The sequence below is a fragment of the Oncorhynchus mykiss genome, chromosome 17, assembly GCF_013265735.2.
Source record: "Oncorhynchus mykiss isolate Arlee chromosome 17, USDA_OmykA_1.1, whole genome shotgun sequence".
In the NCBI taxonomy this organism is placed as follows: domain Eukaryota; kingdom Metazoa; phylum Chordata; class Actinopteri; order Salmoniformes; family Salmonidae; genus Oncorhynchus; species Oncorhynchus mykiss.
The window spans coordinates 11,927,366-11,940,547 of NC_048581.1; the positions used below are offsets into that span (position 1 = coordinate 11,927,366).

At 47.9% G+C, this 13,182-nt stretch overlaps 1 protein-coding gene across 1 annotated transcript in view; it reads left to right on the plus strand.

The window, feature by feature from the left end:
* Positions 1-11,367, plus strand: part of zgc:136908 — a gene marked incomplete in the record, with an annotated part of 29,675 nt that extends 18,308 nt beyond the window's left edge. Inside the window, 7 exon segments of the mRNA XM_036948968.1 lie at positions 42-120; positions 205-338; positions 1,143-1,321; positions 4,848-4,977; positions 9,042-9,200; positions 9,852-10,003; positions 10,149-11,367. Of these exon segments, the coding sequence (XP_036804863.1) occupies positions 42-120; positions 205-338; positions 1,143-1,321; positions 4,848-4,977; positions 9,042-9,200; positions 9,852-10,003; positions 10,149-10,236 (921 nt within the window).
* Positions 11,368-13,182: the final 1,815 nt, after the last annotated feature.

Consider the following 13,182-nt stretch of genomic DNA (forward strand, 5'->3'; position numbering starts at 1 on the left):
CCCTCTCCTCCCTCCCTCGCTCCCTCCCCCCTCTCTCCCAGTACCCAGTGGAGTACCCAGATAAGTTCCTGAAGTTCGGTATGACCCCGTCACGAGGAGTGTTATTCTATGGACCCCCAGGTCAGAGCACACATGCAGTACACACAAACACACACACACACACACACACACACACACGCACACCCTGTCTCTCTCTCTTCCCAGGCTGTGGAAAGACCCTGCTAGCCAAGGCGATTGCTAACGAGTGCCAGGCCAACTTCATCTCCATCAAGGGACCTGAGCTGCTCACCATGTGGTTCGGCGAGTCAGAGGCTAATGTCAGGGACGTCTTCGACAAGGTACCACATAGCAGTGGCATAGCCTGACGTAGCAGTGACATAGCCTGACATAGCAGTGACATAGCCTGACATAGCAGTGACATAGCAGTGACATAGCCTGACGTAGCAGTGACATAGCCTGACATAGCAGTGACATAGCAGTGACATAGCCTGACGTAGCAGTGACATAGCCTGACATAACAGTGACATAGCCTGACATAGCAGTGACATAGCCTGACATAGCAGTGACATAGCAGTGACATAGCCTGACGTAGCAGTGACATAGCCTGACATAGCAGTGACATAGCCTGACGTAGCAGTGACATAGCCTGACGTAGCAGTGACATAGCCTGACGTAGCAGTGACATAGCCTGACATAGCAGTGACATAGCCTGACATAGCAGTGACATAGCCTGACATAGCAGTGACATAGCCTGATATAGCAGTAACATAGCCTGACATAGCCTGACATAGCAGTGACATAGCCTGACATAGCAGTGACATAGCAGTGACATAGCCTGACGTAGCAGTGACATAGCCTGACATAGCAGTGACATAGCCTGACGTAGCAGTGACATAGCCTGATATAGCAGTAACATAGCCTGACATAGCAGTGACATAGCCATGTGGTTTGGAGAGACAGAAACCAACATCAAGGACATCATTGACGATTATGTAGACTGACATAATAGTGACATAGATCTTCTAGACAAATACATTCCTGACCTCTGACCTCTATCATCTGACCTCCTGCCATACAGGTGGCATCCTGCATCCTGTTCTTTCCTAACCTCCTATTCCCTGACCTCTGACCTCTAACCCCAGGCCAGACAGGCGGCCCCCTGCATCCTGTTCTTTGACGAGCTGGACTCCATTGCCAAGTCCAGAGGGGGCGGAGCCGGGGACGCAGGGGGCGCGGCCGACAGGGTCATCAACCAGATCCTCACGGAGATGGACGGAATGTCCAACAAGAAGAACGTCTTTATTATAGGAGCTACCAACAGGTAGAGGGATGTGGGGGGGGGGGGTCTTTATTATAGGAGCTACCACTCCACTCCCTCCCTCTTTAATCCCTCCTCCCCCTTCCAGACCTGATATAATAGACTCTGCTATCCTCCCCCCTCCAGACCTGATATAATAGACTCTGTTATCCTCCCCCCTCCAGACCTGATATAATAGACTCTGTTATCCTCCAGACCTGATATAATAGACTCTGTTATCCTCCCCCCTCCAGACCTGATATAATAGACTCTGTTACCCTCCCCTGTCCAGACCTGATATAATAGACTCTGCTATCCTCCCCCCTCCAGACCTGATATAATAGACTCTGTTACCCTCCCCTCTCCAGACCTGATATAATAGACTCTGTTATCCTCCAGACCTGATATAATAGACTCTGCTATCCTCCCCCTCCAGACCTGATATAATAGACTCTGTTATCCTCCAGACCTGATATAATAGACTCTGTTACCCTCCAGACCTGATATAATAGACTCTGTTACCCGCCCCTCTCCAGACCTGATATAATAGACTCTGCTATCCTCCCCCCTCCAGACCTGATATAATAGACTCTGCTATCCTCCCCCCTCCAGACCTGATATAATAGACTCTGCTATCCTCCAGACCTGATATAATAGACTCTGCTATCCTCCCCCTCCAGACCTGATATAATAGACTCTGCTATCCCCCCCCCCCCTCCAGACCTGATATAATAGACTCTGTTATCCTCCCCCCTCCAGACCTGATATAATAGACTCTGCTATCCTCCCCTCTCCAGACCTGATATAATAGACTCTGTTATCCTCCAGACCTGATATAATAGACTCTGCTATCCTCCCCCCTCCAGACCTGATATAATATACTCTGCTATCCTCCCCCTCCAGACCTGATATAATAGACTCTGCTATCCTCCCCCCTCCAGACCTGATATAATAGACTCTGTTATCCTCCCCCTCCAGACCTGATATAATAGACTCTGCTATCCTCCCCCTCCAGACCTGATATAATAGACTCTGCTATCCTCCCCCCTCCAGACCTGATATAATAGACTCTGCTATCCTCCCCCTCCAGACCTGATATAATAGACTCTGTTATCCTCCAGACCTGATATAATAGACTCTGCTATTCCCCCCCCCCCCCAGACCTGATATAATAGACTCTGCTATCCCCCCCCTTCCAGACCTGATATAATAGACTCTGCTATCCTCCCCCCTCCAGACCTGATATAATAGACTCTGTTATCCTCCCCCTCCAGACCTGATATAATAGACTCTGTTATCCTCCAGACCTGATATAATAGACTCTGCTATCCTCCCCCCTCCAGACCTGATATAATAGACTCTGCTATCCTCCCCCTCCAGACATGATATAATAGACTCTGTTATCCTCCAGACCTGATATAATAGACTCTGCTATCCCCCCCCCCCCAGACCTGATATAATAGACTCTGCTATCCCCCCCCTTCCAGACCTGATATAATAGACTCTGCTATCCTCCCCCTCCAGACCTGATATAATAGACTCTGTTATCCTCCCCCCTCCAGACCTGATATAATAGACTCTGTTACCCTCCAGACCTGATATAATAGACTCAGTTACCCTCCAGACCTGATATAATAGACTCAGTTATCCTCCCCCCTCCAGACCTGATATAATAGACTCAGTTATCCTCCCCTCTCCAGACCTGATATAATAGACTCTGCTATCCTCCCCCCTCCAGACCTGATATAATAGACTCTGCTATTCTCCCCCCTCCAGACCTGATATAATAGACTCTGCTATCCTCCCCCCTCCAGACCTAATATAATAGACTCTGCTATCCTCCAGACCTGATATAATAGACTCTGCTATCCTCCCCCTCCAGACCTGATATAATAGACTCTGTTATCCTCCCCCCTCCAGACCTGATATAATAGACTCTGCTATCCTCCCCCCTCCAGACCTGATATAATAGACTCTGCTATCCTCCAGACCTGATATAATAGACTCTGCTATCCTCCCCCCTCCAGACCTGATATAATAGACTCTGCTATCCTCCCCCCTCCAGACCTGATATAATAGACTCTGCTATCCTCCTCCCTCCAGACCTGATATAATAGACTCTGCTATCCTCCAGACCAGATATAATAGACTCTGTACCCTCCAGACCTGATGTAATAGACTCTGCTATCCTCCAGACCTGATATAATAGACTCTGCTATCCTCCCCCCTCCAGACCTGATATAATAGACTCTGCTATCCTCCCCCCTCCAGACCTGATATAATAGACTCTGCTATCCTCCACCCTCCAGACCTGATATAATAGACTCTGCTATCCTCCCCTCTCCAGACATGATATAATAGACTCTGCTATTCTCCCCCCTCCAGACCTGATATAATAGACTCTGCTATCCTCCCCTCTCCAGACCTGATATAATAGACTCTGCTATCCTCCCCCCTCCAGACCTGATATAATAGACTCTGCTATCCTCCAGACCTGATATAATAGACTCTGCTATCCTCCCCCCTCCAGACCTGATATAATAGACTCTGCTATCCTCCCCCCTCCAGACCTGATATAATAGACTCTGCTATCCTCCCCCCTCCAGACCTGATATAATAGACTCTGCTATCCTCCAGACCTGATATAATAGACTCTGCTATCCTCCAGACCTGATATAATAGACTCTGCTATCCTCCCCCCTCCAGACCTGATATAATAGACTCTGCTATCCTCCAGACCTGATATAATAGACTCTGCTATCCTCCAGACCTGATATAATAGACTCTGCTATCCTCCCCCCTCCAGACCTGATATAATAGACTCTGCTATCCTCCCCCCTCCAGACCTGATATAATAGACTCTGCTATCCTCCCCCCTCCAGACCTGATATAATAGACTCTGCTATCCTCCCCTCTCCAGACATGATATAATAGACTCTGCTATTCTCCCCCCTCCAGACCTGATATAATAGACTCTGCTATCCTCCCCTCTCCAGACCTGATATAATAGACTCTGCTATCCTCCCCCCTCCAGACCTGATATAATAGACTCTGCTATTCTCCCCCTCCAGACCTGATATAATAGACTCTGCTATCCTCCCCCCTCCAGACCTGATATAATAGACTCTGTTATCCTCCCCCCTCCAGACCTTATATAATAATAGACTCTGTTATCCTCCAGACCTGATATAATAGACTCTGCTATCCTCCCCCCTCCAGACCTGATATAATAGACTCTGCTATCCTCCCCCCTCCAGACCTGATATAATAGACTCTGTTTTCCTCCCCCTCCAGACCTGATATAATAGACTCTGTTATCCTCCAGACCTGATATAATAGACTCTGCTATCCTCCCCCTCCAGACCTGATATAATAGACTCTGCTATCCTCCCCCCTCCAGACCTGATATAATAGACTCTGCTATCCTCCCCCCTCCAGACCTGATATAATAGACTCTGTTATCCTCCCCCTCCAGACCTGATATAATAGACTCTGCTATCCTCCCCCCTCCAGACCTGATATAATAGACTCTGTTATCCTCCCCCTCCAGACCTGATATAATAGACTCTGCTATCCTCCGTCCAGGGAGGCTGGATCAGCTCATCTACATCCCTCTACCAGACACAGCCTCCCGTACCGCCATCCTCAACGCAAACCTACGCAAGTCCCCCATCGCCAGAGTCAGTACACACACACACTCACACATGGACTCGCACACACACAGACACACATAGACACTCACAGACACACACACATAGACACACATAGACATAGACACACAAAGACATACACACACATAGACACACAAAGACATACACACACATAGACACACACACACATAGACACACACACACACACACACACACACACACACACATAGACACTCACAGACAGAGACACGCGCACACACATAGACACACACACACACACACACATAGACACACATAGACATACACAAACATAGACACACACACACACATAGACACACATAGACACACATAGACACACACACACATAGACACACAAAGACATACACACACATAGACACACACACAAAGACACATAGACACACAGACACACACACAGACACACACATAGACACATAGACAGACATAGACACAGATACACACATATAGACACACATAGACACACACACAAACACAGACACACACAAAGACACATAGACACACACACAAAGACACATAGACACACACACAAAGACGCATAGACACTGTCAAGTAATTATTTAATCCGTGTTCATAAATTCCAATTATCTTCATCTGTCTGATTCCCAGAGGTTGTGACGTTCTGGTCTTAAATGATTGTGATGTGTGTATTATGACATCATAATAACTGAATTGATCAGGTCCCAATGTATCTTAAATGATTGTGATGTGTGTATTATGACATCATAATAACTGAATTGATCAGGTCCCAATGTCTCTTAAATGATTGTGATGTGTGTATTATGACATCATAATAACTGAATTGATCAGGTCCCAATGTCTCTTAAATGATTGTGATGTGTGTATTATGACATCATAATAACTGAATTGATCAAGTCCCAATGTATCTTAAATGATTGTTATGTGTGTATTATGACATCATAATAACTGAATTGATCAGGTCCCAATGTCTCTTAAATGATTGTGATGTGTGTATTATGACATCATAATAACTGAATTGATCAGGTCCCAATGTCTCTTAAATGATTGTGATGTGTGTATTATGACATCATAATAACTGAATTGATCAGGTCCCAATGTATTTGCGAGAGCTCTAAAGTTTTCACAAATCCATTCCTTCTTATATCATCCTAAACTACGCACACACATACACACCAACAGGGATTTTCACATGAGTCTAACCACAGTTTATAACCCCTCAACTGACCGTTCCAGGCTCCCCCAGACACCATAACCCTGGAGGAGCTCTCCCTGTCCTCTCTTATCTCCACATACATTCCTTTCTTCCTAGGTCCATGGCATATAACCCCTTCCTAACCAACAAACATTATTTAATACTACAAGAAAGACAGGGTAGACACACAGACACACGATAATAATGATGATGATAATAATAATGAACTATTGTTGTCTCCCCCCTCTCTCCCCTTTCTTCCTCTCTCTCTCCCCTTTCTTCCTCTCTCTCTCCCCTTTCTTCCTCTCTCTCTCCCCTTTCTTCCTCTCTCTCCCCTTTCTTCCTCTCTCTCTCTCCCCTTTCTTCCTCTCTCTCTCTCCCCTTTCTTCCTCTCTCTCTCCCCTTTCTTCCTCTCTCTCTCCCCTTTCTTCCTCTCTCTCTCCCCTTTCTTCCTCTCTCTCTCCCCTTTCTTCCTCTCTCTCTCCCCTTTCTTCCTCTCTCTCTCCCCTTTCTTCCTCTCTCTCTCCCCTTTCTTCCTCTCTCTCTCTCCCCTTTCTTCCTCTCTCTCTCCCCTTTCTTCCTCTCTCTCTCCCCTTTCTTCCTCTCTCTCCCCTTTCTTCCTCTCTCTCTCTCTCCCCTTTCTTCCTCTCTCTCTCTCTCCCCTTTCTTCCTCTCTCTCTCTCTCCCCTTTCTTCCTCTCTCTCTCCCCTTTCTTCCTCTCTCTCTCCCCTTTCTTCCTCTCTCTCTCCCCTTTCTTCCTCTCTCTCTCCCCTTTCTTCCTCTCTCTCTCCCCTTTCTTCCTCTCTCTCTCTCCCCTTTCTTCCTCTCTCTCTCCCCTTTCTTCCTCTCTCTCTCCCCTTTCTTCCTCTCTCTCTCCCCTTTCTTCCTCTCTCTCTCCCCTTTCTTCCTCTCTCTCTCCCCTTTCTTCCTCTCTCTCTCCCCTTTCTTCCTCTCTCTCTCCCCTTTCTTCCTCTCTCTCTCCCCTTTCTTCCTCTCTCTCTCCCCTTTCTTCCTCTCTCTCTCCCCTTTCTTCCTCTCTCTCTCCCCTTTCTTCCTCTCTCTCTCTCCCCTTTCTTCCTCTCTCTCTCCCCTTTCTTCCTCTCTCTCTCCCCTTTCTTCCTCTCTCTCTCCCCTTTCTTCCTCTCTCTCTCCCCTTTCTTCCTCTCTCTCTCTCCCCTTTCTTCCTCTCTCTCTCTCCCCTTTCTTCCTCTCTCTCTCTCCCCTTTCTTCCTCTCTCTCTCTCCCCTTTCTTCCTCTCTCTCTCCCCTTTCTTCCTCTCTCTCCCCTTTCTTCCTCTCTCTCTCCCCTTTCTTCCTCTCTCTCTCCCCTTTCTTCCTCTCTCTCTCCCCTTTCTTCCTCTCTCTCTCCCCTTTCTTCCTCTCTCTCTCCCCTTTCTTCCTCTCTCTCTCTCCCCTTTCTTCCTCTCTCTCTCCCCTTTCCTCCTCTCTCTCTCCCCTTTCTTCCTCTCTCTCTCCCCTTTCTTCCTCTCTCTCTCCCCTTTCTTCCTCTCTCTCTCCCCTTTCTTCCTCTCTCTCTCCCCTTTCTTCCTCTCTCTCTCCCCTTTCTTCCTCTCTCTCTCTCCCCTTTCTTCCTCTCTCTCCCCCTCTCCACTCTCTCCCCCTTCTTCCTCTCTCTCTCCCCTTTCTTCCTCTCTCTCTCCCCTTTCTTCCTCTCTCTCTCCCCTTTCTTCCACTCTCTCCCTCTCTCCTCTCTCTCTCTCCCTCTCTCCTCTCTCTCTCTCCCCTTTCTTCCTCTCTCTCCCCTTTCTTCCTCTCTTCCTCTCTCTCCCCCTCTCCACTCTCTCCCCTTTCTTCCTCTCTCTCTCCCCTTTCTTCCTCTCTCTCTCCCCTTTCTTCCTCTCTCTCTCCCCTTTCTTCCTCTCTCTCTCCCCTTTCTTCCTCTCTCTCCCCCTCTCCTCTCTCTCTCCCCTATCCTCTCTCTCCCCCCTCTCTCCTCTCTCTCCCCTCCCCTCTCCTCTCTCTCTCCCCTCCCCTCTCTCTCCCCCATCCCCTCTCCTCTCTCTCCCCCTCTCCTCTCTCTCTCCCCCCTCCCCTCTCCTCTCTCTCCTCTCTCTCCCCCCTCTCTCCTCTCTCTCTCCCCCATCTCCTATCTCTCTCTACTCCCTCTCCTCTCTCTCCCCCTCCTCTCTCTCCCCCCTCTCCTATCTCCCCCCTCCCCTCTCTCCCCCCTATCCTCTCTCTCTCCCCTTTCTTCCTTTCTCTCTTTCCCCTTTCTTCCTCTCTCTCCCCCTCTCCTCTCTCTCCCCCTCTCCTCTCTCTCTCCCCTATCCTCTCTCTCTCCCCTATCCTCTCTCTCCCCCCTCTCTCCTCTCTCTCCCCTCCCCTCTCCTCTCTCTCTCCCCTCCCCTCTCCTCTCTCTCCCCCATCCCCTCTCCTCTCTCTCCCCCCTCTCCTCTCTCTCTCCCCCCTCCCCTCTCCTCTCTCTCCTCTCTCTCCCCTCCCCTCTCCTCTCTCTCCCCTCCCCTCTCCTCTCTCTCCCCTCCCCTCTCCTCTCTCCCCCCTCCCCTCTCCTCTCTCTCTCCCCCCTCTCCTATCTCTCTCTCCCCCCTCTCCTATCTCTCTCTACTCCCTCTCCTCTCTCTCCCCCTTCTCTCTCTCCCCCCTCTCCTATCTCTCTCTACTCCCTCTCCTCTCTCTCCCCCTTCTCTCTCTCCCCCCTCTCCTATCTCCCCCCCTCCCCTCTCTCCCCCCTTATCCTCTCTCTCCCCCCTCTCCTCTCTCTACTCCCTCTCCTCTCTCCCCCCTCCCCTCTCCTCTCTCTCTCCCCCACCCCTCTCCTCTCTCTCTCCCCTCTCCTCTCTCTCCCCCCTCCCCTCTCCTCTCTCTCTCCCCCACCCCTCTCCTCTCACAACAACACACACCAGGATGTAGACCTGGCCTACCTGTCTGGTATCACCCAGGGTTTCAGTGGGGCAGACCTGACAGAGATCTGCCAGAGGGCCTGTAAGCTGGCCATCAGAGAGGCCATAGAGGCTGAGATCAAAGCAGAGCGCCAGAGACAGACCCACCCAGGCACCGCCATGGTGAGATGGACGGACGGACCGACGGACGGACGGACTGACAGTCTGCTGTTACACCACCAACACTGCAGCTCACACACACACTATAGAGATGGTCAGATAGACAGACAGACAGACAGACAGACAGACGGACGGATGGACGGACGTTACACCATTAACACTGCAATACCATATATCTAACTGACAGACACACAGACAGACAGACATAGAGACAGACGGACAGAGAGACGGACAGAGAGACGGACAGAGAGACGGACAGAGAGACAGACAGGTACACATAGAGACAGACAGAGAGAGGGACAGATAGACAGACAGATCGACAGCCAAGTCCCCCAGCTGTTACACAACCAACACTGCATCTCACATACAGTACATCACACACTGTGTTTCACACACTGTCTACCTCACACATTAAACCTTGTATACACAAACCACACACACACCCAACCAATGCACCAATATTATGTAACTGTACACCCACCCAACCTCTCTCCTGCCCTCACTCTCTCTGTCTCCCCTTCCCCCTCTCTCTCTTTCTGCCCCTCCCCCTCTCTCTCTCTTTCTGCCCCCCCCCACTCTCTCTCTCTTTCTGCCCCCCCCCACTCTCTCTCTCTTTCTGCCCCCCCCCACTCTCCCCTCTCCTCCTCTGTCCAGGATGAGGACTGTGACCCTGTTCCAGAGATCAGGAAGGATCACTTTGAAGAGGCCATGAGGTTCGCCCGGCGCTCCGTCAGCGACAACGATATCAGGAAGTATGAGATGTTCGCCCAGACACTACAGCAGAGCAGAGGCTTTGGGAACTTCAGGTATGTACTGGACCGGGACACACACACATACACACAAACACACACACATACACATACTGTACGCTCACACTTTCATATGCAAGTATGCACACACACACACAAACACAGGCACACTTCTCGTACACTGACCTCTCTCTCTCCTCAGGTTCCCCTCTGGCTCTCAGTCCGGAGGTCAAGGGTCGGGGTCAGGGGGGCAGTTCAGAGACGAGGTAGAGGACGACCTCTACCAGTGAGAAGACTATCACCTCTATCACACCTGCCTGCATATGATGTGGAACTCTGGATCAATTAGACTGTTGTGGGAATCAAATACGGACAGAATAACTTTTAACAGCACATAACGTTTGTGCTTCTCAGCTTATCGGTGTAGTCTTAGATGTTTCTCATAATAACTGATACATTATAATAACTGATACATCATAATAACTGATACATTATAATAACTGATACATCATAATAACTGATACATTATAATAACTGATACATCATAATAACTGGTACATCATAATAACTGATACATCATAATAACTGGTACATTATAATAACTGATACATCATAATAACTGATACATCATAATAACTGATACATTATAATAACTGATACATCATAATAACTGGTACATCATAATAACTGATACATCATAATAACTGGTACATTATAATAACTGATACATCATAATAACTGGTACATTATAATAACGGGTACATTATAATAACTGGTACATCATAATAACTGATACATCATAATAACTGGTACATTATAATAACTGGTACATTATAATAACTGGTACATTATAATAACTGGTACATCATAATAACTGATACATCATAATAACTGGTGCATCATAACTGATACATCATAATAACTGATACATCATAATAACTGATACATTATAATAACTGGTACATTATAATAACTGGTACATCATAATAACTGATACATCATAATAACTGGTACATTATAATAACTGGTACATCATAATAACTGATACATCATAATAACTGGTACATTATAATAACTGGTACATCATAATAACTGATACATCATAATAACTGATACATTATAATAACTGGTACATTATAATAACTGGTACATTATAATAACTGGTACATCATAATAACTGGTACATCATAATAACTGGTACATTTGAGGAAATTAGAGTATGTTTTGTTTTTTCTTGGAAGAATCATTTGTCAAATCTGGATGGTCAAAGTACAATGAATATAACTGTGAATGAGGATTGTTGTTCTTGTCGTGTTTGAGCTGATCATCATGGAAGGAATGCTGATTCAAATCTGAAATGTAATAAACTGAGTGTTTTCCTTGTTTGTTTGTGTTTTACTAATAAAACTACTGTCACATAATAATATCCCTCAATTGGAATACGGAAGAGGAAAGGAGGGAAAAAGAGAGGGTGAGGGAGGGAAGAGGGTGAGGGAGGGAAGAGGGTGAGGAGATGGAAGAGGGTGAGGAGTTGGAAGAGGGTGAGGAGATGGAAGAGGGTGAGGAGGTGGAAGAGGGTGAGGGAGGGGAGAGGGTGAGGAGGTGGAAGAGGGTGAGGGAGGTGGAAGAGGGTGAGGAGATGGAAGAGGGTGAGGAGGTGGAAGAGGGTGAGGGAGGGAAGAGAGTGAGGGAGGTGAAAGAGAGTGAGGGAGGTGGAAGAGGGTAAGGGAGGGAAGAGGGTGAGGAGGTGGAAGAGGGTGAGGGAGGTGGAAGAGGGTGAGGGAGGGAAGAGGGTGAGGAGGTGGAAGAGGGTGAGGGAGGTGGAAGAGGGTGAGGGAGGGAAGAGAGTGAGGGAGGTGAAAGAGGGTGAGGGATGGAAGAGGGTGAGGGAGGGAAGAGGGTGAGGGAGGGAGGGAAGGAAGAAGGGGAGGGAGAGAAGAGGGTGAGGGAGGGAGGGAAGAGGGTGAGGGAGGGATGGAAGAGGGTGAGGGATGGAAGAGAGTGAGGGAGGGAAGAGGGTGAGGGAAGGAAGAGGGTGAGGGATGGAAGAGGGTGGGGGAGGGAAGAGAGTGAGGGAGGGAAGAGGGTGAAGGAGGGAGGGAGGGAAGAGGGTGAGGGAGGGAAGAGATTGAGGGAGGGAAGAGAGTGAGGGAGGGAAGAGGGTGAGGGAGGGAGGGAAGAGAGTGAGGGAGGGAAGAGGGTGAGGGAGGGAAGAGAGTGAGGGACGGAAGAGAGTGAGGGAGGGTGAGGGGGGGAAGAGGGTGAGCTTGAATTGGTTGAAGATGGCAAAAAAAAATTGGAGATGGTTTGTTAAAGAAGAATGGTAGAAAGCATAAGCAGAGTGAGTCGTAAGCCGGATCGAAGACAGGTGGAGAAATGGAAGTGATTAGTGTGAATTATAGGAGGCCGGTGTGGTGAACTTCTCTGAGCCCGAGGCTAGATGGTCAGAATAAAGATGAGTCTGTGATGGTAGGAGTCATATAATGATGGTCAGGATAAAGATGAGTCTGTGATGGTAGGAGTGATATAATGATGGTCAGGATAAAGATGAGTCTGTGATGGTAGGAGTGATATAATGATGGTCAGGATAAAGATGAGTCTGTGATGGTAGGAGTGATATAATGATGGTCAGGATAAAGATGAGTCTGTGATGGTAGGAGTGATATAATGATGGTCAGGATAAAGATGAGTCTGTGATGGTAGGAGTGATATAATGATGGTCAGGATAAAGATGAGTCTGTGACGGTAGGAGTGATATAATGATGGTCAGGGTAAAGATGAGTCTGTGATGGTAGGAGTGATATAATGATGGTCAGGATAAAGATGAGTCTGTGATGGTAGGAGTGATATAATGATGGTCAGGATAAAGATGAGTCTGTGATGGTAGGAGTGACATAATGATGGTCAGGATAAAGATGAGTATGTGATGGTAGGAGTGATATAATGATGGTCAGGATAAAGATGAGTCTGTGATGGTAGGAGTGATATAATGATGGTCAGGATAAAGATGAGTCTGTGATGGTAGGAGTGATATAATGATGGTCAGGGTAAAGATGAGTCTGTGATGGTAGGAGTGATATAATGATGGTCAGGATAAAGATGAGTCTGTGATGGTAGGAGTGATATAATGATGGTCAGGGTAAAGATGAGTCTGTGATGGTAGGAGTGATATAATGATGGTCAGGGTAAAGATGAGTCTGTGATGGTAGGAGTGATATAATGATGGTCAGGATAAA